The sequence below is a fragment of the Anomaloglossus baeobatrachus genome, chromosome 2 (genome assembly GCF_048569485.1).
Source record: "Anomaloglossus baeobatrachus isolate aAnoBae1 chromosome 2, aAnoBae1.hap1, whole genome shotgun sequence".
NCBI lineage: Eukaryota > Metazoa > Chordata > Amphibia > Anura > Aromobatidae > Anomaloglossus > Anomaloglossus baeobatrachus.
The window spans coordinates 492575520-492602307 of record NC_134354.1 but is presented as its reverse complement, the minus strand read 5'-3'; the positions used below and the strand labels follow the sequence as shown (position 1 = coordinate 492602307).

The following is a 26788-nucleotide window of genomic DNA, read 5'->3' as shown; positions in this document are numbered from 1 at the left end:
TACTTTGTTGCATGTCCATTAAGATTTGGGTGTATATATGTTGTTTTTAACATTTTTAATTGTCTTGACATCAGTCACATGTGGTATGTGGATAAAACGGATCTGATGTCATACCTACTCAGACCAGCTGAAGCACTGTGTAAGTGCGAAACGGCCGTCGTATGACGTGTCCGGCGTGCTCTCCCTCCCCACCAGCCCCCTCCGCACATGTTACCTCCGCGCTTGAAATAAAGCCGCAACCTGCATAGCAACGATTTGGTGAGTCCCGTTTTCTTCTTCCTATATTGGATCATACCTTGTCTTCCCGCACACGTGCACCCCGGATCAGCTTTGATTCATCCTATATGCTGTGGACTGTACCATATGGATATGGTTGTTGCTGAGTAGTGCCCTGTTTCCTCTTTCCTGCCCTGGAACCTGCCGGTTTTGTTAGGACTAGATGACTATATAATGAGTATGCAGTCCTTCCGATTTCAAAGGCTAACCCTTTTGTTCTTCAGGAGATAGGCCTAAAGTCTTACAGTAAAGACCTCCCATTTCCCATTTAAGAACACATGAACCATCATCAGAACTTAGCATTTATGTATATGGGGGTAAGGAGCGATAGCTGCAGAACCAGCATTGAAAGCATACATGATCAACACAACTTTGATACTATAGTGTGATCCTAACCTGTGATACTTGTTTGTTAGTAGATAATACACTCAATATTTGCTTGAACAGTACAGCAGCAATTTCTCCAGGAGTAACATAGGACAAATTTTTGCAAACATTATATACATTTTTGAAAGTATTGAATTCACATTTAAGGATGTCATAGAATATTTTTTTTGGAAATGACTGCAAAACATGTAATTACTTGGGATTGGCGAGCGTGCTCTCCACAGCTTGTTACTCGATCGAGCATTGGGGTGATACGACGTGAATCAGGTACCGAGTATAATGGAAGTCAATGGGAAACTCAAGTATTTTCAAACGATGAGTTTCGATCAAATAACGAGCTGTGGTGAGCACACTCGCTCATCATTAGAAATTACACATGAAATTTCAGGCGTAAGAAGATAGTAAGGACCTTCTCCAATATGGGAAACCATTTGCAGCTCATTACACAATGGCAGTGAATATGAGCTCTTAGGCTATGTGCGCACGTTGCGTTTTGTTCCGCGGAAACGCTGCGTTTTGAACTGCAGCTTCCCCAGCAAAGTCTATGAGAAAGCCGAAAAGTCAATGCACATGCTGCGTTTGTAAACGCAGTGTTTTGGATGCCCAAAATAGCTGCAGAAAAAAAAGCAGCATGTCACTTCTTTTGTGCGTTGTAGCTGCGTTCTCCACCCATTGAAATCAATGATGTGGATCAGAACGCAGCCAAAATGCACTTGGACTGCATTTTTCTTGCGTTCTGCATGCTTTTTTGACAAGCAAAACGCAGGTCTTTTCAGTCTCTTTCAATGTCGGTCAATTTCTGTCTGTGGATGTCGGTAAATCTCCCTCTGTCTGTTGGTCGGTCGGTCTCTTTCTCTGTCAGTTGGTCGCTCTGTCTGTCTCTCTCTCTGTCGGTCGGTCTCTTTGTCTGTCCCTCTCTCTGTCCGTCGGTCAGTCTCTCCCCCTCTCTCATACTTACTGATCCCCGATCACCGGCCGGTGCTGCACGGCGTTCACACTGCTCCGGCGGCTTTTCCTCTTTTGAAAATGCTGGCCTCTCATTATTCAATCTCGTATTCCCTGCTTTCCCCGCCCACCGGCGCCTATGATTGGTTGCAGTCAGACATGCCCCCACGCTGAGTGACAGCTGTCTCACTGCAACCAATCAAAGCCGCTGGTGGGAGGGTCTATATCGTGCAGTAAAATAAATAAATAAATAAATAATTAAAATAAAACTACGTGCGGTCCCCCCAATTTTGATACAAGCCAAGATAAAGCCACACGGCTGAAGGCTGGTATTTTCAGGATGGGTAGCGCCACATTATGGGGAGCCCCTCAGCCTAACAATATCAGCCAGGAGCCGCCCGGAATTGCCGCATCCATTAGATGCGACAGTCCCGGGACTTTACCCGGCTCATCCCGAATTGCCCTGGTGCGGTGGCAATCTGGGTAATAAGGGGTTAATGGCAGCAGCCCATAGCTGCCACTAAGTTCTAGGTTAATCATGGCAGGCGTCTATAAGACACATTCCATGATTAACCTGTAAGTGAAAGTAAATAAACACATACACCCGAATAAATCCTTTATTTGGAATAAAAGACAAAAAAACACCCTCTTTCACCACTTTATTAAAATCCCCAAATACCCCTCCAGGTCCGGCGTAATCCAGAGGTCCCGCGACGCATCCAGCTCTGCTACATGAAGCTGACAGGAGCGGCAGTAGTACACCGCCGCCCCTGTGAGCTCCACGTAGTAACTGAAGTGAATTGGGGGGGGATGTGGGCAGGGATGTCGGCGGTAATATCGGGCTGTGTGCGGTAATGTCGGGATGTGGGCAGGGATGTCGGCGGTAATGTCGGGATGTAGGCGGTAATGTCGGGATGTGTGCGGGGATGTAGGCGGTAATGTCGGGATGTGTGCAGTGATGTCGACGGTAATGTCGAGATGTGTGCGGGGATGTAGACGGTAATGTCGGGATGTGTGCGGGGATGATGAGGGCTGTAGTGTCGGGATGTGTGCGGTGATGTTGGCGGTAATGTCGGGGTGTGTGCGGGGATGATGAGGGCTGTAGTGTCGGGATGTGTGCGGTGATGTCTACGGTAATGTCGGGGTATGTCTGGTGATGTCGGCGGTAAAGTCAGGATGTGTGCGGGGATGTCGGGGTGTGTGCGGTGATGTCGGCAGTAATGTCGGGATGTGTGCGGTGAAGTTGATAATCATGACGCCACACACAGACAGAGCTGCGGTATGACAATGAAGTCAGGTGCAGTTCACCCGAGTTCATTCTCATCGCCCGATTCTGTCTGTGTATGCTGTCAGCCGGCATGTAGCAGAGCTGAATTGCCGGGGGAACACACTGTCAAAAATGCATCCAAAACGCATGCAAAACGCATGGAAAAAGCATCCAAAATGAAACGTTGTGGATGCATTTTATTTTATAAACGCAGTGTCCAGTCTGCCAGAGGGTGCGTTCTTTTCCGCACTGCAGAGAACGTAACGTGCGCACATAGCCTTTGAAAGTTTTTTAATGGATTAATCCATCGAATGTTCATGTGTTAATATTTTGAGACTGATTGATGTCTGACCATTCAATTTACAGTTGTTAAACTGCACCACACATTTGGCTTCATTAGATTGTTTCAAACATTAGAACTTTACATTAGTTGTCTCTGGTGTTTAGTAGAATGAGATGAATAAAACAAGAAAATCTTGGTTATCTTCCCTCTAATCCAACAGGTTCCTCAATGTCTCCTAAGATGAACCTTCTGCTCTATCTTGATGCTCATTTTACAGATATGTCTTTTGCTTGAGCCATATGGGCAATTTTATTAAACACAATGAATTTTGCTGCTCTAGTTCATGCATTAGATAAGAGACAAAATAAACCCTCAACCCTGTAATTGCTGATTGAGGTATGTGGCATAGCTACTGAAGTATACCAGGGTGTAGCCGGAGTGGTTCAAAATCAAATGTCTGGGCATAAAGGTGGCAAAATGTTCTCACAAATACATTGTACAATATGAGACTTTAATGCCTGCTTTACACGCTTCAATAAATCTTTCAATCCGTCGTCGAGGTCAAGTTGTAAGTGACGCACATCCGGCATCGTTCGTGACGTATTTGCGAGTGACATCCAAGGTGCGATCAAGATTGAACGCAAATACGGTGATCGCATACACGTCGTTTATTCCTCATACATTGGACGTTTTGTTGTATGGACCTAGTCAATTGAAACGTGTGACATCCCTCATACGATTTTGATGTCTGAGGCTATGTGCGCAGGTGTGCGCTCTGCACCGCAGCTTAAAAAAGGTCCGCTTCAGAGCGCAGCTGAAAAGCTGCGTTCTGAAGCACCTTACAATGTCTGTCATTCACTAATCTCTGTCAGTCGGTCACTATCTCTGTCCCTCTCTCTCTGTCCATGTCAGTCTATCCCTCTTACCCCCTCTCTCATACTCACTGATCCCCGATCACCGGCACGGCGCTGCACGGCATTCACACTGCTCCGGCGGCTTTTACTATTTTGAAAAAGCCGGCTGCCCATTAAACAATCCCGTATTCCCTGCTTTCCCAGTCCCAGAACTGTCGCATCTAATGTATCTGGCAATTCTAGGCGGCTGCTGGCTGATATTGTTAGGCTGCTGTGATTGGGTGCAGTGAGACACCTGTCACTCAGCGTGGGGGCGTGTCTCACTGCAACCAATCATAGGCGCCGGTGGGCGCGGAAAGCAGGGAATACGAGATTGTTTAATGAGCGGCCGGCTTTTTCAAAATAGTAAAAGCCGCCGGAGCAGTGTAAATGCCGTGCAGCGCCGCGCCGGGGATCGGGGATCGGTGAGTATATGAGAGAGGGCTGCTCAATTCAGTTACTCAGGAGTTTAGTGGTCACCGGTGAGTCCTTCACTGGTGACCGCTAATCAGGACGCGACACAGACAGAGCCGCGGTATGACAATGAAGTCGGGTGAAGTTAACCCGCGTTCATTCTGATCGTGCGGCTCTTTCTGTGTCTGCTGTCATCTGCCATACAGCTCTGCTACATGGCTGTCTGTGTCTGCTGTTAGCGGTCATGTAGCAGAGCTGAATGGCAGATGACATAGTAAAAACACATCCCTACACATTACACACGCTTGGCATGTCAATAAATAAAAAAAAAAAAAATAAAGGTGCCCTATGCATACGTCACAGAACACATGATCTAAAGGATCGCCCACAAAATTGATCAATTTAACATAGACCACTAATGCACGTGTGACAGCAAATGAACGATCTACGTGCGATCTCATTAAATCGCATATGCGACCTGGGCGTGTCACATCGCATACGAGATCGCACACCTAATTGTAAAGCTGGCTTTAGACAATCAACCAATCCTTTTTCAGACACAGAACTATTGCTTATTGGAGAGAATACAGAGCATGTGTACAGTGGGCCATGGAGTGCTTACAGCTCATAAAAACTACCAGATTTATAGCGTTGGCAGTGGCACACAAGGCTTATTCTTCTATTTGCTTCAAAAGACCTGTACAAATTGTCCTGGGAATAAGAAAAGTTATGCAATGTTGTACTTTACCACAGTTTCCTATCAATAGCTGCTTCATTTTGGTAATTGGTTCTTCTCTAGATTACATCCAACTCCAGCATCAAGCATTGCCACTAGGTGATTGCTGCAATTCCTTCTTCACTAATTCACTTATTTTGCTCTAATTTCAGTGAAAAGCCACATTTGACCAAAACCTTTCCACACTTTTGGCCCAGGAAATGTAGTTCAACTTGCGTTGAACGGCATCAGTTGCATTGCGTTGTGTGACGGATGCATTGCATATAGTGGCACAACGGATGCAACGGATCGTACAAAATAATGCAATCAGTTATAGTTTAGTTTTTTTCTTGACTTTACACATCTGGGCATGTGCAGTTGTGTAAAGACGGTTGCGTTAACGGAATCCATCAAATGACGGATTCTAATGGAATCCGCCACCATAGGCGTCCATTAAAAAAACAACGGACACCGACGGAATCCTGCAGGTTGCGTTTTTTTGACACTCCGCCAAGCACAGAAAAAAGCTACATGCAGCGTTCCATCCACCAGGCGGATGCAACACAGCGTCAGCTAACGGATGCAACGCAAAGCTATCCGTTGCTATCCGTAGCTAATAGAAGTCTATGAGCAATTAAACGGTTTCCTGCAATGGTTACCGTAATTCCTCAAGGCGGCGGATAGCAATGGATGCCGTTCAACGCAAGTGTGAAAGTAGCCTTAAGGCCAGCAAGATCTTCTTTGTTGGAAGAGAATGTCATACATTTATGGAATACCTGTAGGGAAGTGGAAGTGCCCCTTTCAATTGTTTAATAAATGCCTCATGGGGGTGTCCTTAGCTTTGCAGAGGAAGCCTACCTATGTTGTTTGATATATACCCCTATAAAACAAAAAATATCGCCAGTACAAAATATATGATAATACTACTGACATCTATTTTTAGGTGTTTTTGTCCATCATTATTATGCACTTTATTGTTACTATTGACATCTATTCATATTTGCACTTTGTTTAAACTTGCACTTTATCTAGCCTTTATACATGCCCAATTTTGGGGCTAATTTTTATATACAATTTTTTCTATACATTATATCATATTTATCTTATATTGAGATAAATATTTTTGTACTAAGGCTATTTATTATTATAAGTGCATTTTTCTGTATTTTGTGCATACGTCACCTTTTGTAGTTAGTGCATTTGTCACTTTATTATCCTTGATATACGGGTATTTAATGGGTGTGTACTATATTTGATTTATATCTCATATATTGTAACCATTGGTCCTGTATAATATTATATACTTGCCCTGGTATTACATATAAATTAATTTATTAGAGTACATAGCACTCTTTTTGAGATATTTTGTCTATTGTCCCTTGCCATGCCGTTTGTGGTGCATATCGCACTACTTTCATTGCTTTTTATCTTGTTTTATATCTATTCATTAATAAACTTTCATCATCATATATTTTGTACTAGGGGTATATACGTTTGTTTGTATAGCCTTTTCCATTTATCTGTATGGGGAATTCCGTGGTGCATTGACACCATTGAACACCACGTTCTATATTTCCTTGTGTGACAAAATTTTAGTATTAATTATGTTGTTCAATATCTACCCTCTGTGTTTTTCTGCCTTTTTGTGTCTGTCTTATGTCTAATGTATAAATGAGGGTTTCAATAAAACCATGTATAATTCAAATGTGTGTTTACAGGCTGTGCTGATGAGTAATGATGAGGTCTCAATGCTCAGATGGAGAGAGGAGACCGATAAGTGCCAAGATGATAGTTGGGAGTAGTGAGGACAGTGCTACTGAGAACATGCAATGTGTGGCCCTGACTGGAAAGCCTGGAACAGTGGAGACACACAGTGTGCTGAATGGTGCAGGGTGCTGAACTCTGAACAGTGCTACTAAATTAGGTCTGCATATTGACCGGAAGATTTAAAAGGAAATCTGTCAGCTTGAATTAACACCAGAAACTATTTATATGTGCAAGTAGCTCCTTCAAACACAAGTCCAGCCATACCTTTACATGGCCAGTCTGTTCCTCCATTACTGAGAAATTAGTGTTTGAATTGCTATGCAATTAGGCTGAAGAGAAATTTGTAGATCTGAAGCTTCTGTCACCCCAGCTCTGTTCCCTTCTCAGTCCATCTCCTCCTGCTTGAATGACAGCCTTTATGTTGTATGACTTCAGGCAAAGGAGGAGTCAGTCAAGCAGAAGAAGGCGGCATTGGGAAGGGAACAGAGCTTGAGCTGTGAAGGAAACAAAGCTTGAGTGACAGAGGCTTCAGATCTACAAATAGTTCTCCGGTCTCATTTGCATATCAGTTCAAATGCTGATTTCTGAGTGACTGAGTAAAAGACTGTTGATGTGAAAGTATTGGTGGACTTGTCTTTTAAATAGTTACATGCATGTATAAATAGTTTGGGATGTGAAATCCTCCTGATATATTCCCTTTAAACTTGATGTTGCAAGATCAGTTGCAGGCACCTATTCACCCGCACAAAGTACAGAGGCCAATATATGTTGAGATTTTGGCTGTCATGAGGCCTAAGGAAAGACTGGTAATTTCAGATTCAGCAGTTAGTTAGTGAGCATCCAGTCCAGCAGACTGAGTGGACTGGTGGAGCATTGGCAGATAGTTAAATGGCTAGAGGCCGTTTCGAAGACAAGTCAAGTTGAAATTTTTTTTAAGTACAGTATTTCATTCTGCATATTGCTAATTTTTCACAATGAGAATTTAGAAGCAGTCACATCCCCGATGTGCTGAATGGTAGACAATTCTAGAGACACTGTCATCCATTGTAGCATGTTTATGTCACAATCACAGTCTGCTAAAAGTAGCACAAGCAACATGAGACCTGGCATTGTCATGTTGAGCTCCTGTGACACTTTCACATTCCTTTGTGAAGGACCAAGTAGTCTACAGACCAATCTTCAGCATTGCATTCAAGACAAAAGTGGAACTCATCAATAAAGAGGATAGACCTCCATTCCAGCCCCCATTGCCCTCTTGTTTTTTACCATGATGGCCTTTGAGAGCTGTGGAATGAGGTCAATAGAACAACTATAGATGGACATCTGGTTCATAGTCCAGTCCAATGTCACCTCTTTGGATGGTTTTAGTAGACACTGTGTCACACATTTAGGATTGTTATGTGACATTAATTTCACCTACAATACAGAATGAATCACTATGCACCATTCTTCAAATCTGATGAAATCATGAGGGCAACACAATGAAAAGCTCATCACAAAAAAAAACACGTCACAATGAGATTATCATGTTGGGTGGCATAATGTATGGTAGCTGGACATCTCCAGTGTTCATTCCCAGTACACTAACAGCTCAGTGTTACATTAATTTTGTGATAAAATCAATGGTATGGCTATTACTCCAAAGGGTCGCAGGAGCTGTTTTCAATGTGAGAGCATAAGGCCACCTATTCCTCGTGCTGCTCTTAGCAGGCCACTTCGCCTAAACAAGCTACCGTATCAAGGCCTCCAGGATCTCTGAACTTGTCTCCCAAGATCCTGGATATTAGTGGTCAGCAATTACAAAAGGAGCTGCTTTCCAGCAAGGCAGAATATTGCTCAGACAACTATTAGCAAGTTAACCTCATTGATAGCATGCCAAGGTGTGTGACTCCATGTGTATCGATACTGAATAAATCAAGATGCTTTCATAATTTTGTTTACATTTTTTTCATCATTTCCATATAATGAACATGTCTATCAATCCTATGATTTCAGTAGTTACACAACTTTTTCTTCTTGGTGTTCCAATTTTAATGTAGCGCAGTAATAGATGCTGGAGAGACAAAAAGGCGCAACATAGGGTCTTATCCGGGGGGGATTGGGATGGATAATTCAGAGAATTGATCACCTGGGGTAGTTGTGAGAGTCACAGTTACAATGAAGGGTATATAGCTGTATGATGGCTGCTGCAGACCCCGTGGATAATCAGATTGGATAAAGCAGGAGAAGAAAGGGGTAAATTCCGAACTGCCATATGTAAGGAAGGAAGAATCCAGGATTGATCAATAATGTAATTTTATTATTCTATGCATCTCGGAGTATTGCTCCTTCTTCAGGATAAAACGTACATCAATGAATTTTTGTCCTGAAGAAGGCGCAAGACTCCGAAATGCATAGAATAATAAAATCACATTACTGGTCATTCCTGGACTCTTCCTTCATTACACATGGCAGCGCAGATTTAACCTCTTCTTCTCCTGCTTTATCCAATTTAATTTCATTGAGGAATTTCATTATAAGGGTCATAAAACAGAGGCTGATGTCATTACTTACAGATTGTGTGGACTAAATATATCTGTCAAATATTCTGGAAAAAATATGTACTATACACAACGTTTTCTAAGAAAAATCAACAAGAATGTGAGTGGCAGTTCTACTTTTGGCTGACGATTCATTCATGGTAAATGAGACAAGATAGCACTGAAACAAACAAGACTACTGTAATCCAAATAGCCAGGTATCCAATGTGCCTAACAACCTGCTGCAGATTCTTACTATTTACATTCATTTCCTCCTCTTTCTCTTCAGGGGATTATATTCGCACATAGTGAACCCAACAATACTATTGTACCAGCTGTGTGTATATGGCCAAATGGATGAGGTGTAATATTCATGTGCCACCACCCAACCACTTTTGGCACATAAGGAAAAGAATTTAACAAATGAAATTGCTCCTAATAAATAATCATACACTGGTTGTCTACTGTTCTCTAGGAATAAATAATATAAGGGTATGTGCACACATTAACTATATGCTGCAGACATTCCTGCACCAAAAACATGTCTCTGTCAGTACAAGTGCGGCTTAAAATACTTTTTGCCACAATTTTTACTTGCGTTTTTTTCCCATCCATTGGAATGGGTAAAAACAAAGCTGTAAAAACACTGAAAGAATTGACATTCTGGAATAGTTTCCCATCCAGTTTAACCCCTTAGTGTACAATCAAACAATTGCAGGTTCAAGCACACCTAAGGTGATTAAAAATAAGGTAAACAATGTACAATAAGTTTTTAAACATATAAAAAGCCTCTAAAGACTAAAAAAAAATTAATCTTTAAATTTAACCTCTCCCATTCCCCCCATTAAAATTATAGGAATTCAAAATAAATAAATAAATAAATAGATTTGATAACACCACATCCATAAATGTCCGGTCTATCAAAATATAAAAATAACAAATACTCACTCAACAGGAGGTGGTGACCCGGATAACAGTTGATGGCATTAATGATCAATATTTAGATATCTTTAGAGGAACTCGCCCAGGCCTGCCTCCTATCGCCTCGTTTATTTAATTAAGCCCTCGACCCATTACTCTACCATCTTGAACTCACCTCAAGTTTTCAAGGTCTTAAAATGGGTGAGGGAGAATTTCGGATTGCAGCTTTCATGGATGACATCATACTGATGATTTCAAACCCCAAACCTTCATCAACGAATCTGCTAAATGATCATAATGGGGTGGGAGCTTTGACTGGATACCCTTTGAACATGGATACGTCTGAGGCTATCCTCCTCAAAAAGTCCAAATCAAGCACTTGGTCAATAAATATTCCAATAACTTGGAAAACAAACTATCTTACCTATTTAGGGGTCACAATCACTAGATCTCCCTTACAGTTATTTTCACCTAATATTAATCAATTAGCTCAGTCACTAGAATCCACCCAAAGGATATGGGGCCATTATACAATTTCTTATTTAGGAAGGGAAAATTAGCTTAAAATGGTGGAATTTCCCAAATGGCTTTTCCTACTCTATTCCATACACATATATCTTAAGCCAAAAAATGGAAAACAATTCTATTATTTGCATGAGTCCTTTCTTTGGGGTGTTTGGGAGGGGGGTGTGCCCGAATACCTTTTTATACGTTAGCTCAACCTAAACTAAATAAATAGTTGCATAAGGTGCCCAACATAAGGACTATATAATCTGGCCTCTCTCCCCAGAGTGATTGCAGACTGGCTGCATTTTATGTCTAAATTCACAGATTATTCTATTTTGTCATATGTCTCTTACATCGGCACTTCACCTGCCATTTCTCCAGCTGCCTAATACCTACCAAATGAATAGTTTGTTAATGTCAATCTGGCAAGCATACCAGAAGACCAGACAATTGTTGGCATTACACTGTAACTTTTCAACTCATTCCCCTACAATTCAAAACCCTAACTTTCAACATGGACATTCTTATCCTACTTTCTACCTTTGGGGTAAGATGGGACTTAGATCTCTCTATTAGATCATTCATATCGACGTATACTAACTTTTTCGGAACTGAATTGTAATTTTCTCATATGAGTGTTATTCACTGTTTTCACAAATAGCACTCGTACCTGGGATAGTTTATTGCAGGGGTGGGCTAAGTGCAGCTCATGTGGCACATGCAGCTCTCTGGCTACTCCAGTCTGGCTTGTGGACCTAGACAGCAAAAAAGCTGAAACCAGTGGCCCGCGGGCCGCACCGTGCCTTCTGCTACCTGCATCCCGATATCACTGCTATCTGCATCCTGAGGATACAGATAGCGGAAAACACCTTGGTGTAAGATGGAGCTTCGTCTTCCACCAATCACTGTGCGACTGAGACAGCAGTCTCAGTCATTGCGTCTGTTGTCATTGCACTGGAGACTGGAGCACAGAGCATTGCTGAGGAAACAAGGGAAGGTGAGTATGTGGTATATTTTTTATTATTCTATGTGAGATGAATGGCTGAACATATAAGGGCTATGTAGGGTCTCACACTATGTATAGAGGCAATGTGGGGGCTCATAATGTATATAGGAGGCTATTTGAGGGTCCGTACTTTATACAAGGAGACTATTTGGGGGGCTCATACTGTATATAAGGAGACTATTTGGGGTTCATACTTTATTTAGGGGCTCATGCTGTGCATAAGGAGATTATTATGGTACTCATACTGTACATAGGGATTCACAGTATGCATAAAGAAGCCATACTTTATATACTGTGGCAATGTGGGAGCTCATACTGTGTATAAGGAGGCTATGCGAGGGCGCTTACTGTATAAAGGAGGTCTATGTGGGGGCTCATACTCTATATAAGGGTTAATACTGTATATAGGAGGCTATTTGCAGGCTCATACTATATTGAGGGCTATCTAGGGTCTCATTCTGTATCTACTGGGCTATGTTGGGGTCATGTATATATAAGTGTATATAAGTGTATGTGTATAAAGACACTATTTTAGGACTCAAATGATATTGAGGGACTGTGTGGGAGCTCATACTAAGCTTCAATATTAAGTGATACAATTAGTATCAATGTAAAATAAAAATATAATTAACATAATTAAAATATTGAGCAAAATTAACTTAAGCCTATTTGTTCGGTCTTCCACACCAGTCACGGTCTCTCATGTGGCCCTCGGGACAATTAATTGCTCACCCCTGGTCTGTGGGGCTGATCACATTTGTGATTTTTTTACAGAGACATGTTCGACCTTGATCCGAAGGTTTGATAAAAATCGTCAATGCATGTCTAAAGCCTGCTACACACGCTTCAATATATCTCACAATCTGTCGTTGGGGTCAAGTTGTAAGTGACGCACATCCGGCATCGTTTGTGAGGTATCTGCGTGTGACAGCTATGTGCGATCAGGATTGAACGCAAAACCGTTGATCGCAAACACATCGTATCATTCTCTAGAATTGAGCGTTTTGTTGCACGAACCTAGTGAATTGTAACGTGTGACATCCCTCATACGATTTTGGTGTCTGATGCTATGTGCGCAGATGTGCGCTCTGCACCGCAGCTTATAAAAGGTCTGCTTCAGAGCGCAGCTGAAAAGCTGCGTTCTGAAGCGCCTCACAATGTCTGTCATTCACTAATCTCTGTCAGTCCGTCACTATCTCTGTCCCTCACTCTCTGTCCATGTCAGTCTATCCCCCTCTCTCATATACTCACCGATCCCCGATCCCCGGCGCTGCACTGCATTCACACTGCTCCGGCGGCTTTTACTGTTTTGAAAAAGCCGGCCGCCCATTAAACAATCTCGTATTCCCTGCTTTCCCCGCCCACCGGCGCCTATGATTGGTTACAGTGAGACACGCCCCCACTCTGAGTGACAGGTGTCACACTGCACCCAATCACAGCAGCCGGTGGGCGTGTCTATACTGTGTAGTGAAATAAATAATTAAATAATTAAAAAAAACGGCGTGCGGTCCCCCCCAATTTTAATACCAGCCAGATAAAGCCATACGGCTGAAGGCTGGTATTCTCAGGATGGGGAGCTCCACGTTATGGGGAGCCCCCCAGCCTAACAATATCAGCCAACAGCCGTCCAGAATTGCCGCATACATTAGATGCGACAGTTCTGGGACTGTACCCGGCTCTTCCCGATTTACCCTGGTGCGTTGGCAAATCGGGGTAATAAGGAGTTATTGGCAGCCCATAGCTGCCAATAAGTCCTAGATTAATCATGTCAGGCGTCTATGAGACACCCTCCATGATTAATCTGTAAATTACAGTAAATAAACACACACACACCAGAAAAAATCCTTTATTAGAAATAAAAAACACAAACATATACCCTGGTTCACCACTTTAATCATCCCCAAAAAGCCCTCCATGTCCGGCGTAATCCAGGATGCTCCAGCGTCGCTTCCAGCGCTGCTGCATGGAGGTGACCGGAGCTGCAGAATACACCGCCGCTCCGGTCACCTCCACGCAGGTAATGAAGACAGCCGCGCGATCAGCTGCTGTCACTGAGGTTACCCGCTGTCACTGGATCCAGCGGTGGCCGCGGGTAATCTCACTGACAGCTCAGCTGATCGCGCTGCGTGGAGGTGATAGGAGCGGCGGTGAGTAGCGCGATCCGCTGAGCTGTCACTGAGGTTACTCGCGGCCACCGCTGGATCCAGTGACAGCGGGTAACCTCAGTGACAGCAGCTGATCGCTCGGCTGTGTTCATTAGCTGTGTGAAGGTGACCGGAGCGGCTGTGTCTGCTGCAGCTCCGGTCACCTCCATGCAGCAGCGCTGGAAGCGACGCTGGAGCATCCTGGATTACGCCGGACATGGAGGGCTTTTTGGGGCTGATTAAAGTGGTGAACCAGGGTATATGTGTGTGTTTTTTATTTCTAATAAAGGATTTTTTCTGGTGTGTGTGTGTTTATTTACTGTAATTTACAGATTAATCATGGAGGGTGTCTCATAGACGCCTGACATGATTAATCTAGGACTTATTGGCAGCTATGGGCTGCCAATAACTCCTTATTACCCCGATTTGCCAATGCACCAGGGTAAATCGGGAAGAGCCGGGTACAGTCACAGAACTGTCGCATATAATGTATGCGGCAATTCTGGGCGGCTGTTGGCTGATATTGTTAGGCTGGGGGGCTCCCCATAACGTGGAGCTCCCCATCCTGAGAATACCAGCCTTCAGCCGTATGGCTTTATCTGGCTGGTATTAAAATTGGGGGGGACCGCACGCCGTTTTTTTTAATTATTTAATTATTTATTTCACTACACAGTATAGACACGCCCACCGGCTGCTGTGATTGGGTGCAGTGTGACACCTGTCACTCAGAGTGGGGGCGTGTCTCACTGTAACCAATCATAGGCGCCGGTGGGCGGGGAAAGCAGGGAATACGAGATTGTTTAATGGGCGGCCGGCTTTTTCAAAACAGTAAAAGCCGCCGGAGCAGTGTGAACGCCGTGCAGCGCCGGGGATCGGGGATTGGTGAGTATGAGAGAGGGCTGCTAACTTCAGTCACTTAGGAGATTAGCGGTCACCGGTGAGTCCTTCACTGGTGACCGCTAATCAGGGCGCGACACAGACAGAGCCGCAGCATGACAATGAAGTCGGGTGAAGTTCACCCGAGTTCATTCTGACAGTGCGGCTCTGTCTGTGTCTGCTGTCATCTGCCATTCAGCTCTGCTACATGGCTGTCTGTGTCTGCTGTTAGCGGCCATGTAGCAGAGCTGAACGGCAGATGACATAGTAAAAACGCATCCCTACACAGTACACACGCTTGGCAAGTCAATAAATAAAAAAAAAAGGGTGTCCAATGCATACGTCACAGAACACATGATCTAAAGGATCGCACATAAAATTGACCAATTTAACATAGACTACTAACGCTCGTGTGACAGCAAATGAACGACCAACGTGCAATCTCATAAGATCCCGTATGCGACCTGGGCGTGTCACATCGCAAATGCGATTGTACAACTAATTGCAACGTGTAAAGTGGGCTTAAGGGTATGTCCCCACAATCCAGGTATGCTGCGCTCTAGACGCACAGTGTCTTCTCTTGTGGAGATGTGATTGTTCTTCGCAGAAGAATACAGCATCCATGCGCATGATCATGGTTTTAGGCGCAGCGGATTTTCAATGTGTTCTCCCACCAAGAACACTCGCATTTTCGCAAGCATAAATTGACATGCTGTGGCTCTGAAAGTCCCGATGCATGTCAGTTTACGCTGGGAAAAAGAAGCACAGTGGGCAATGGATTTCTATAAATCCCATCCACTATGCTTCTGCTGTACAGCCCAGTGTTTTGGACCCAGGGAAAACATGCTGCGTCCAAAACGCAGTTGACGCTGATTGTGGACACGTACTCTAAAGCGGGCTTTACACACTGCGATCTCGCTAGCGAGATTGCAAGCGATCGTACCCACCCCCGTCGGTTGTGCGACACGGGCAAATCGCTGCCCGTGCCGCACAACCTCGCTTACACCCGTCACAAGGACTTACCTGCCCTGTGACGTTGCTCTGGCCAGAAAACCGCCTCCTTTCTAAGGGGGCGGTTCGTGCGGCATCACAGTGACGTCACACAGCAGGCGTATAACAGAAGCAGAGAGGCGGAGATGAGCAGGACGTAACATCCCGCCCACCTCCTTTCTTCCGCATTGCCGGTGGAGGCAGGTAAGGAGATATTCGTCGCTCCTGCGGTGTCACACACAGCGATGTGTGGTGCTGCAGGAATGACAAACAACATCGCTAATAAACAGAAAACGATTTTTTGTTTCAGGACAACCTCTCCACGGCAAACGATTTTGACCGCTTTTGCGATCGTTTAAGGTCGCTTCTAAGTGTCACACACTGCGATATTGTTAATGACGCCGGATGTGCGTCACAAACACTGTGACCCCGACGATAATTCATTAACGATATTGTAGCGTGCAAAGCCCGCTTAAGGGTCCATGAGAAAAAAATTGGACAGGACTCAAATCTCTCATAAAACTTGGTCCGTTTTTCTTTTATAGGAAAAAAACTGATGTGTGAATGAGGCTTTCTACTTTTATATCTTTATTGATACTCCCTTGTCTAGCTTAAAAAATTGCATGCATGACTGTAGACTTTGGAAATTGAGAAGCAGTATCAGATAACAACTCAATAAAAACAGAAATAATAAACACCATAAGACAGCATATATATTATAAATTCATACACCTATATATGAAAATCTTAGCTCAGATACTCACCACTGTAACAGCATCATTCAGTAAGGATTCCCCAAATACTAAAATGTATAATTGTTCATTAACTTGGATATTTTCAAACACTGCTAGAACGGCCACTGGGTCTACAGCTGAAATTAGGCTGCCAAACAATAGGCATTGTAATAAAGAGATGTTTAATAGCCCGAATGCTTCAATCTGACAAATCCCAAATAAGGATAAACCAATTCCAAACGCATTCCAAAGTGTGCCCACCACGGCATACAAAAATATTGTGCCCACGTTGTCAAAGAAGGGGCGGGTGGGGAGGAAATACCCGGCATCTAGTACAATTGGAGGTAGTAGATACAGGAAAAAGACATCCGTTTTCATGGCAGGAGGAGACTTTTCATTAACAGCAAATATAATCCCACCAAGGAGAAGTCCAACCAGGATAAGTAGGCAGCTCTCTGGTACTATGGTATGCAGCCGGTGGTAGAGATGGAAGCCTGTATAAAAAGATGAAAAAAAACAATAACGAAATGTAGTGGTCTTAAAATAGAAGCAATATCAAACTCCATAAGCTTTGCTCATTAGGTAGAGAGGTGGTCATAATGTGCTGGAAACCATCACTACTGGCCATGTGTGGCCTGCATTGAGAAAGTGCAGCCTTTGTAAATTAACAACCCCATTACAGAAATTCAGACTAGATGGTTTTACGGCATGGACTACTGGAGCTCAGTACTGAATTGTCAATTCTGGAAGCAACCAGATGACAATTAACTGTAATTTAGGTGTCATACAGCAGTATCACACCACATTACTATGCACCCATATGCTAGTGTAACTGCATGGAAGGTACTCTTCTAAAATACTGTAAGGATTTCTCCTTGTACGACAAGGCTTCTGGCGTCAACATTGACATAGAGTGAATATTCTGAAACTCACTAATGAAATTCACCTTTGGCATTAACTTGATGGCAGAAACTTCCAGTCATTACACATTTTATAGACATATCTTTTATGTATTTTATGCAAAGGTGCGGCTCACTGTGCCTTTTCATTTGCGAGGATCGGAGGAGAAATCACACTCCACTTTAAATATGTGTATTATGTTTGAAGCCATGAAGTTACAATAGGGGACAGGCTCATAAATGACCTCCTTTAGGATAGAAATAATGGTATGGCTGCCTAATTTTTGTACAATAACTAGAGTAATTTTCGGCACACCATCAAAAAATTATAAGAGATCAGAAATAATTTTTTGTAATGAAAGTCCACTCTTTATTTTCAAGCAAATCGTGCAATGGGGGGGGGGGGGAAATATTTTTTTACAGGTGTCCAGAAACCAACGTTTCAGCCTTTTATGGCCTTTATCGATGTATATATCTGGAAGGCCTGCGTGAACGGTGTCTACTAAGAAGAGAGAAATGGCACTTGGGTGGGCTCCACAGAGACGGGCTTGCTGCAGAGGTATCAAGTTGCATCAATCAAGATGGAGTACTGTATAGGCGGCTCAATATTGGATGCATGTCAGGCCCCTATGGTACAGATGGTGTAATTCACTCTGTGTGAATCTGGATATATGCTTCATATGATCTATACATTATTCTCTCTCATACTTGTTTCAAAATCTGAGGCAGTATGTCAAGATGTGTTCTAATGTAAAGTCCAAAAGATATCAGGATCCAGGCCGAACTATGTTGAGGATGCCCATATGCTAAATCCTATATATATGGCTCAGGAATCTAGGATGTGCATAACGCTCATCTAAAAGTAACAGAGTGTCCACAGGGTATGGTAGAAGCTTGTGTCTGCCTTCCGTGGGTTATTTCCGTTGGTTTCTGGACTTCTGTAAAAAATTAATTTTCTTCACCCTTGCACGATTTGCTTGAAAATAAAGAGTGGACTTTACAAAAAACTATTTCTGGACTCTTATAATTTTTTGATGGTGTGCCAAAATTATTCTAGTTACTGTTGACCTCGTTTTTTCGAGCACCCAACCTTCTGAGTGAGAAGACGCTACTATCTAAATAATTTTTGTACAAAAGGTCTTTTCAACCTTAATAAATGTTCCACATCAGCAAGATTGATTTTTCTATCCAAACATGATAGATGCAGAACGAGGAATTTCCTAAGGTAAAAAGGTTTCACATTTGCCATTGAAAAAGCATTTTATTCCGCTTCCACTTGATATGTTCTGAAAATGCGTTAAAATCACCACGTCTTTTCCATGTTTTTGAAAAATCCAGCCAAAAAAATGGATTGGTAACGCAACGTGTGAGCACAGCCTTAAACTAAGGTTAAAAGGAGAACACACTTCCAATGGCATTACCTAATGGTTTTTTTAAGGGAATTGCAGCAGAACGTCTATACAAATATCCTCAGGGGTGTATTAATTTCTTAGAGGAGTGTGCCTAACTTTGAAACCCTATCTATTACCCAGAACAGAAAACATTTGAAAACAGTAGTCCTCCTGCTGGACGACTTGGCAGGCCATGCATTGTATTTCATGGTCACCACGGAATCTAATGAGTGCCATGAAATAATACATTGATGCTAAAGGGGACATGTGTAAGTGCAGACAACTTGGCTGAGTCTATGATTTCTGCAGGGGGACCACAGTGATCAGCTTTGCTGCTGATAAACTAGATGGGGGGATATTCTAAAGGAATTACCCTTTTATATGAGCTGTTTTTTTAATGTCATGTTACCAACCATGCTAAACTGGTTGAAGGAACATGAGTCTACTAAGTCACAACTCATCTGTATTAAAATATAATATAGTTTGTACAACCTTTGTAACTGAATAAAAAGCCATGATTAACCTTTAACCCCACTTAGATTATTACCTTTACCCCACTTAACTATGTCCACCATACATGGGATACAATTATCTGCACCCAATGGAAAACTGAACGTGTTAATGCATGATCGGGAAGAAATGTTCCCTCATTAACATGTCATTACAAAGGAGCAGAGTCATCTGAAAACCTATCCATGGTATCATGCAACAGGGTCAATTCTTGTTAGGCTTCATAATCCATCAGAATAAGCGCTGAGGAAGAAGCTAGGACATCACTTTCTTATCTACTTTATCCCTTTTCTAATATCTAGCACATTTAGCAGCCATGTGGCAATCATGTTAATATAAATTTAACCCCAACAATGTTCATTGAAGACAGCTACCAAGAGGGAGTGGTCCATTTACCATGTATAATCACTATAACTGTTGCCCCACACCCTGTTGTTTTTGCCTTCTGGTGTCAGTTTGGTGGCCCGTTCTAGTCTTTTTCAGAATGGATGTAACAGTGGCATGGAGAGCATTATGGAAAGTCTGAACCACGTCTCCTCTGTCTTTCCATTGGTATGGAATGGACCAGTACTGATAATTTTGATGGTGGTGCTGCATCCATCTTGCTGCACAGAACAGGCAGGGGAGGTGTTGCGATTTTCCACAGTGCATCTTATGCCTCTACAGAAGCCATTTTTAAGAGAATGGGTTGCCAATCTGACTGTGAAAGCAGGTGGCAGTAGGAGATAGAGGGAACTGTGATCCAGAAGTGGCTTTTACAGTGTTATGCATTGCAGTAACGCTGCAGTTCAAAACGCAGCATTGCCATGGAAAAAAATGCAACGTGCGCACATAGCATAAGCCTATAGAGCGTCAGAATAAGGATCCATAGGCTTTCATTGTAAATTTCATCCGGCTCACGCGTTGAACATGGAGTGAGCCAGAATATCTGAGAAGCAGTGGTGTTACCATAAAGAACAGCAGAATGGCTCTTTATACCGGAGAAGGAGACAGTAGGTGACTATATTAACACACTATGCCACATAAACATATATATTTACTGAGAAGAGTACCTATCACCAATCTAGGCTTACTCTTTTCATTTCATAAAACAGTGGCCAGCCTGAAATGATGATATTTTTACATCACTTCAAAAGGGTGCCAAAACTCCCTATGGGATCATGCCATGCACAGCAAAATCCCAAAATGTTCCTCGGCCACTCTCGCAGTGACAGAGCAAGATTTCGCAAAATCGTCCATAAGAGATTGTGATTTTTACTATATAATGTAATACAGTTCTTGTATTATAGTATACAGTCATGGCCAAACGTTTTGAGAATGACACCAAAATTATTTTTTCATATGATCTGTTGCCCTCTGGTTTTTAATTGTGTTTGTCTTATGTTTACATCACATACAGAAATATAATTGCAATCATATTATGAGTACCAAAAGGTTATATTGACAGTTAGAATGAGCTAATGCAGCAAGTCAATATTTGCAGTGTTGACCCTTCTTCTTCAGGACCTTTGCAATTCTCCCTGGCATGCTCTCAATCAACTTCTGGACCAAATCCTGACTGATAGCTGTCCATTCTTGCATAAGCAATGCTTGCATTTTGCCAGAATTTGTTGGTTTTTGTTTGTCTACCCATCTCTTGATGATTGCCCACAAGTTCTCAATGGGATTAAGATCTGGGGAGTTTCCAGGCCATGGACCCAAAATCTCTATGTTTTGTTCCATAGCCATTTAGTGATCACCTTTGCTTTATGGCAAGGTGCTCCATCATGCTGGAAAAGGCATTGTTGGGTGCCAAACTGCTCTTGGACAGTTGGGAGAAGTTGCTCTTGGAGGACATTCTGATACCATTCTTTATTCATGGCTGTGTTTTTAGGCAAGACTGTGAGTGAGCCGATTCCCTTGGCTGAGAAGCAACCCCACACATGAATCGTTTCAGGATGCTTAACAGTTGGCATGAGACAAGACTGGAGGTAGCACTCACCTCTTCTTCTCCTAATAAGCTGTTTTCCAGATGTTCCAAACAATCGAAAAGGGGATTCATCTGAGAAAATGACTTTACCCCAGTCCTCAGCAGTCCACTCTCTGTACCTTTTGCAGAATATCAATCGGTCCCTGATGTTTTTTCTGGAGAGAAGTGGCTTCTTTGCTGCCCTCCTTGAAACCAGGCCATGCTTAAGCAGTCTCCGCCTCACAGTGCGTGCAGAAGCACTCCCACCAGCCTGCTGCCATTGCTGAGCTATCTCGGCACTGCTGGTAGTCCGATCCCGTAGCTGAAACAGTTTTAAGATACGGTCCTGGCGTTTGCTGGTCCTTCTTGGGCGCCCTGGAGCCTTTTTGGCAACAATGGAAGCTCTCTCCTTTAAGTTCTTGATGATGCGATAGATTGTTGACTGAGGTGCAATCTTTGTAGCTGCGATACTCTTCCCTGTTAGGCCCTTTTTGTGCAGAGCAATGATGGCTGCACGTGTTTCTTTAGAGATAACCATGGTTAACTGAAGAGATACAATGATACCAAGCACCAGCTTCCTTTTAAAGTGTCCAGTGGTGTCATTCTTACTTAACCCCTTAACGACCTTGGACGTACTGAGTACGTCATGGTCACATGGTGCTAAACGACCCATGACGTACTCAGTACGTCCTGGCGAAATCGCGGTCCCGGAGCCCCGGGGAGTGAAATTTGTTTACTTAAATGGTGGATTCGGGAAGGAGGGGACCTCTGCCTGACCTCAGGAGGGGTGGTGCCTCCTCCCCGAACCTACAGAGGCTGTGATTGGCTGACGAACGCCGCTCAGCCAATTACAGTCACTGTAATGTGTCAGCCATTGAAAATGGCTGACACATTGCAATCCAGCCATAATCAGTGCTGCTGTAGCACTGATGACTGGCTGGAGCTGGGTGAACTTTGTTTCACCCGCCCCCCAGCTCTGATTGGAGAGACCGGCCTTGTGACCGATCTCTCCCAATCACTGTGGATCTTGTGCCGGTGACCTGTATGTGACCGCTACCCTCAGCTTCACTCCGTCCGTGAAAGCTGATGAGAGCGGTCGCTGCAGGTGCCCATCGGTAAGTTATAGCCCCCCCCCCCCCGCCGATCCCTGCCGAGATCCACCGCCGCTCCCCGCCGAGATCCACCGCCGCTCCCCGCCGAGATCCCACCGCCGCTCCCCGCCGAGATCCACCGCCGCTCCCCGCCGAGATTCCCCGCCGAGATCCACCGCCGCTCCCCGCCGAGATCCACCGCCGCTCCCCGCCGAGATCCACCGCCGCTCCCCGCCCGAGATCCACCGCCGCTCCCCGCCGAGATCCACCGCCGATCCCCGCGATCCCCCGAGATCCCGAATCACCGCCGCTCCCCGCCGAGATCCACCGCCGCTCCCCGCCGAGATCCACCGCCGCTCCCCCGCCGAGATCCACCGCCGCTCCCCGCCGAGATCCACCGCCGCTCCCCGCCGAGATCCACCGCCGCTCCCCGCCGAGATCCACCGCCGCTCCCCCGCCGAGATCCACCGCCGCTCCCCGCCGAGATCCACCGCCGCTCCCCGCCGAGATCCACCGCCGCTCCCCCGCCGAGATCCACCGCCGATCCCGCCGAGATCCACCGCCGATCCCCGCCGAGATCCACCGCCGCTCCCCGCCGAGATCCACCGCCGCTCCCCGCCGATCCACCGCTGCTGCCCGCCACGCCGCTGTTCCCGCCGCTGTCCCTGCCCGCCGATCCACCGCTGCTCCCCGCCACGCCGCTGTTCCCGCCGGTGTCCTGCCCGCCACGCCGCTGTCCCTGCCGCCACCGTCCCCTTTGTCGCACCCACCTTTTTCAGCCACCGCTGCACCCGATCGGCCGCCGCTTCCATCGGCTGCCACTGCACCTAATCGGCTGCCGCCTTCCACGTGCTGCCTCCCCCCCGCTCCACGTGCTGCCTCCCCCCCCTCCACGTGCTGCCCTCCCCTCCCCCCCTCCACGTGCCTCCCCTCCCCCCCTCCACGTGCTGCCTCCCCTCCCCTCCCCCCCCTCCACGTGCTGCCTCCCCCCTCCATGTGCTGCCTCCCCCCCCCCATGTGCTGCCTCCCCCCATGTGCTGCCTCCCCCCATGTGCTGCCTCCCCCCATGTGCTGCCTCCCCCCATGTGCTGCCTCCCCTCATGTGCTGCCTCCCTCCATGTGCTGCCTCCTCCATGTGCTGCCTCCCCCCTCCCTCCATGTGCTGCCTCCCCCCTCCCTCCATGTGCTGCCTCCCCCCTCCATGTGCTGCTCCCCTCATGTGCTGCCTCCCCTCATGTGCTGCCTCCCCTCATGTGCTGCCTCCCTCCATGTGCTGCCTCCCCCCTCCATGTGCTGCCTCCCCCCCTCCCATGTGCTGCCTCCCCTCATGTGCTGCCTCCCCTCATGTGCTGCCTCCCTCCATGTGCTGCCTCCCTCCATGTGCTGCCTCCCTCCATGTGCTGCCTCCCTCCACGTGCTGCCTCCCCCCTCCCTCCACGTGCTGCCTCCCCCCTCCACGTGCTGCCTCCGCCCTCCATGTGCTGCCTCCCTCCTCCCTCCATGTGCTGCCTCCCTCCTCCCTCCATGTGCTGCCTCCCTCCTCCCTCCATGTGCTGCCTCCCTCCATGTGCTGCCTCCCTCCATGTGCTGCCTCCCCCCATGTGCTGCCTCCCCCCAATGTGCTGCCTCCCCCCATGTGCTGTCTCCCCCCATGTGCTGCCTCCCCCCTCCCTCCATGTGCCATCGCTCTCTCCCATCAGACTCTGCCCCCCTCCCTGATCTGCTGCCTGCTCTCTCCCATCCTTTTCACCCTCCTTCATCTGCTGCCTCTTTTGTCTGCTGTGATCCTGCTGCCTAGATCCATCCTGTAAGGTAGCTATCCCCAATCTCACCTCCCACCCCCCCATCCTCCGCCGCTCCTCATTCGCTGCGCCCTTTCCCATCCTCCATCCGCTGCGCCCTTTCTCATCTGCCGCTCCTCCATCCGCTGCGCCCTTTCTCATCTGCCGCCCCTCCATCCGCTGCGCCCTTTCTCATCTGCCGCTCCTCCATCCGCTGCCGCGCCCTCTTGCATCGCATTATCCAGCGCAGTTGCTCGCTTCCAGGACAGGAGCGGATGATGCGATGCAAGACTCGTGCATAATGGCAGGCACTCATTTTTTTTTTTTCTGACGGCCGTCTTTATTTCGCCAAACTAATATTTTTTTGTATTTTCTCTTTCTTTCTAGATTTTCCTTGTTCATCAGAGACACAAACACACACATACACTAAATAAAGTATTTTTTTTCTCACACACACAAACACTAAATAAAGTTTTTGTACACACACCACACATACAATGTCCCGATCCCAGAGACGTTATTCAGATGAGGAGGCATATGCCTTTGTTGCCTCCGAGCCTGATAGCGAGGGAGATGACCCCACATTCCTCTGTTCCTCCCAAGCCGATTCCTCCACCAGTGACGAAGGACCACCGCGAAGACGTCGTAGGACGAGGTATCAGCCGGGGCCCAGGGGAGAAGAGCCGGAGCCCAGGGGAGAAGAGCCGGAGCCCAGGGGAGAAGAGCCGGAGCCCAGGGGAGAAGAGCCGGAGCCCAGGGGAGAAGAGCCGGAGCCCAGGGGAGAAGAGCCGGAGCCCAGGGGAGAAGACTCGGAGCAGAGCGTGAGTGAACCCCAGCCCAGCACTAGTGCTAGGGACCCCCAACCTAGCGCTAGTGACCGGGTATGGACCCCAGTCCCTGAAAACTTTGCACCACAGATTCCTGAGTTTCTTCCCCAACCAGGAATCCAGTTTGATGCTACAAACCTTGGAGCAATAGACTTTTTCAAAGTCTATTTCTCTGAAGAGTTTGTCAGTCTCATGGTGGTGCAAACGAATCTCAACGCCCAACGATTTTTGGCCCAAAATGCTAACTCAGCATTTTCTAGCTGGACCCCGACGGATTCAGTAGAAATGTTGAAGTATTGGGGTCTCACTCTTCACATGGGGCTGGTGAAGAAGCCACAACTTCGCCAATATTGGAGTGTTAATATTTTATACAACACTCCAGTATTTGGCATGGTTATGACCCGTAAGCGTTTTGAGGCCATGCACAAATTTTTACATTTTAGGGACAATGCGGACAGTCTTCCCCGCGATGACCCGAATTTTGACAGACTGTTCAAAATTCGTCCGGTCATCGAACACTTCAAAAGTAAGTTTGCTGAAGTGTATGTTCCCCAGAGGGAAATTTGTGTGGATGAATCCCTCATCCACTTCAAGGGGAGACTGATGTTTCGCCAGTATCTGCCCAGTAAAAGGGCAAGATACGGCATTAAACTCTATAAGTTGTGCGAGAGTACCTCAGGGTACACTCACAACTTTAGAGTTTACGAAGGGAAGGACATGCGGATCCAACCCCCAGAATGCCCACCTACTCTGGGGGTGAGTGGGAAAATTGTGTGGGATTTGATCCACCCACTGCTTGATAAAGGTTATCACCTGTATGTTGATAATTTTTATACAAGCGTCCCACTCTTCCAATCCCTCTCTTCCAGAGGTACCGCAGCTTGCGGTACTGTCCGGAAAAATCAGAGGGGCCTCCCTGTGACGCTAATTGGGCAGCTGCTCCCAAGAGGTGAGAGTAGAGCCCAATGTAGTGACAACATGGTTGTTGTCAAGTTCAAGGACAGAAGGGATGTCCTTTTCTTGACCACAATTCATGGTCCCGGCACCACAGCCATCAGTGTTCGAGGTACCTCGGCACAGGTTCGCAAACCGGACTGTGCCTTGGGGTACAACAAACATATGGGAGGAGTTGATCTTTCCGATCAAGTCCTCCAGCCCTATAATGCCATGCGGAAGGTGAAGGTGTGGTATAAGAAGCTGGCTGTGCACATCGTGCAGATGGCACTGTACAATGCTTTCGTGCTCTCACGAGGTGCAGGCCAGACCAACACCTTCCTTCAGTTCCAGGAAGCCGTCATCAAGACCTTGATGTTTGGAAGAGAAGAAGCAGCTGTCCCTAGCAACTCTGGAACTGCAAGTGCCCGCATGGTACCAGGGCAACATTTTCCTGGTGAGGTACCGCAAACCACCGGAAGAGGAAGATCTCAGAAAAGGTGCCGGGTGTGCTATAGCAGGGGGGGTGAGGAAGGACACAGTGTTTCAATGCGACACTTGTCCCGATAAACCTGGACTTTGTGTGATAAACTGCTTCAAAGTTTATCACTCATCCGGGTACTAAATTAACATGTGCCATCCCAACATTCCTCCATAACACACAAAACGACGTACAACACATAGACGGGGGGACCTTCTGTACGCTACATAACGGGGGGGGGGGACGGGGGGGGGGGGGATCTTCCATAAGCCACATAATCGGG

General features: G+C 45.9%; 1 protein-coding gene across 1 annotated transcript in view; it reads right to left on the bottom strand.

Annotated features, from left to right (window-relative positions):
• Positions 1-26788, bottom strand: part of LOC142291732 (sodium/hydrogen exchanger 2-like) — a 149390-nt gene that overhangs the window by 103183 nt on the left and 19419 nt on the right. The window contains exon 2 of the mRNA XM_075336481.1: positions 16675-17138. Within this exon, the coding sequence (XP_075192596.1) occupies positions 16675-17138 (464 nt within the window). The remainder of the gene's footprint in view (positions 1-16674; positions 17139-26788) is intronic.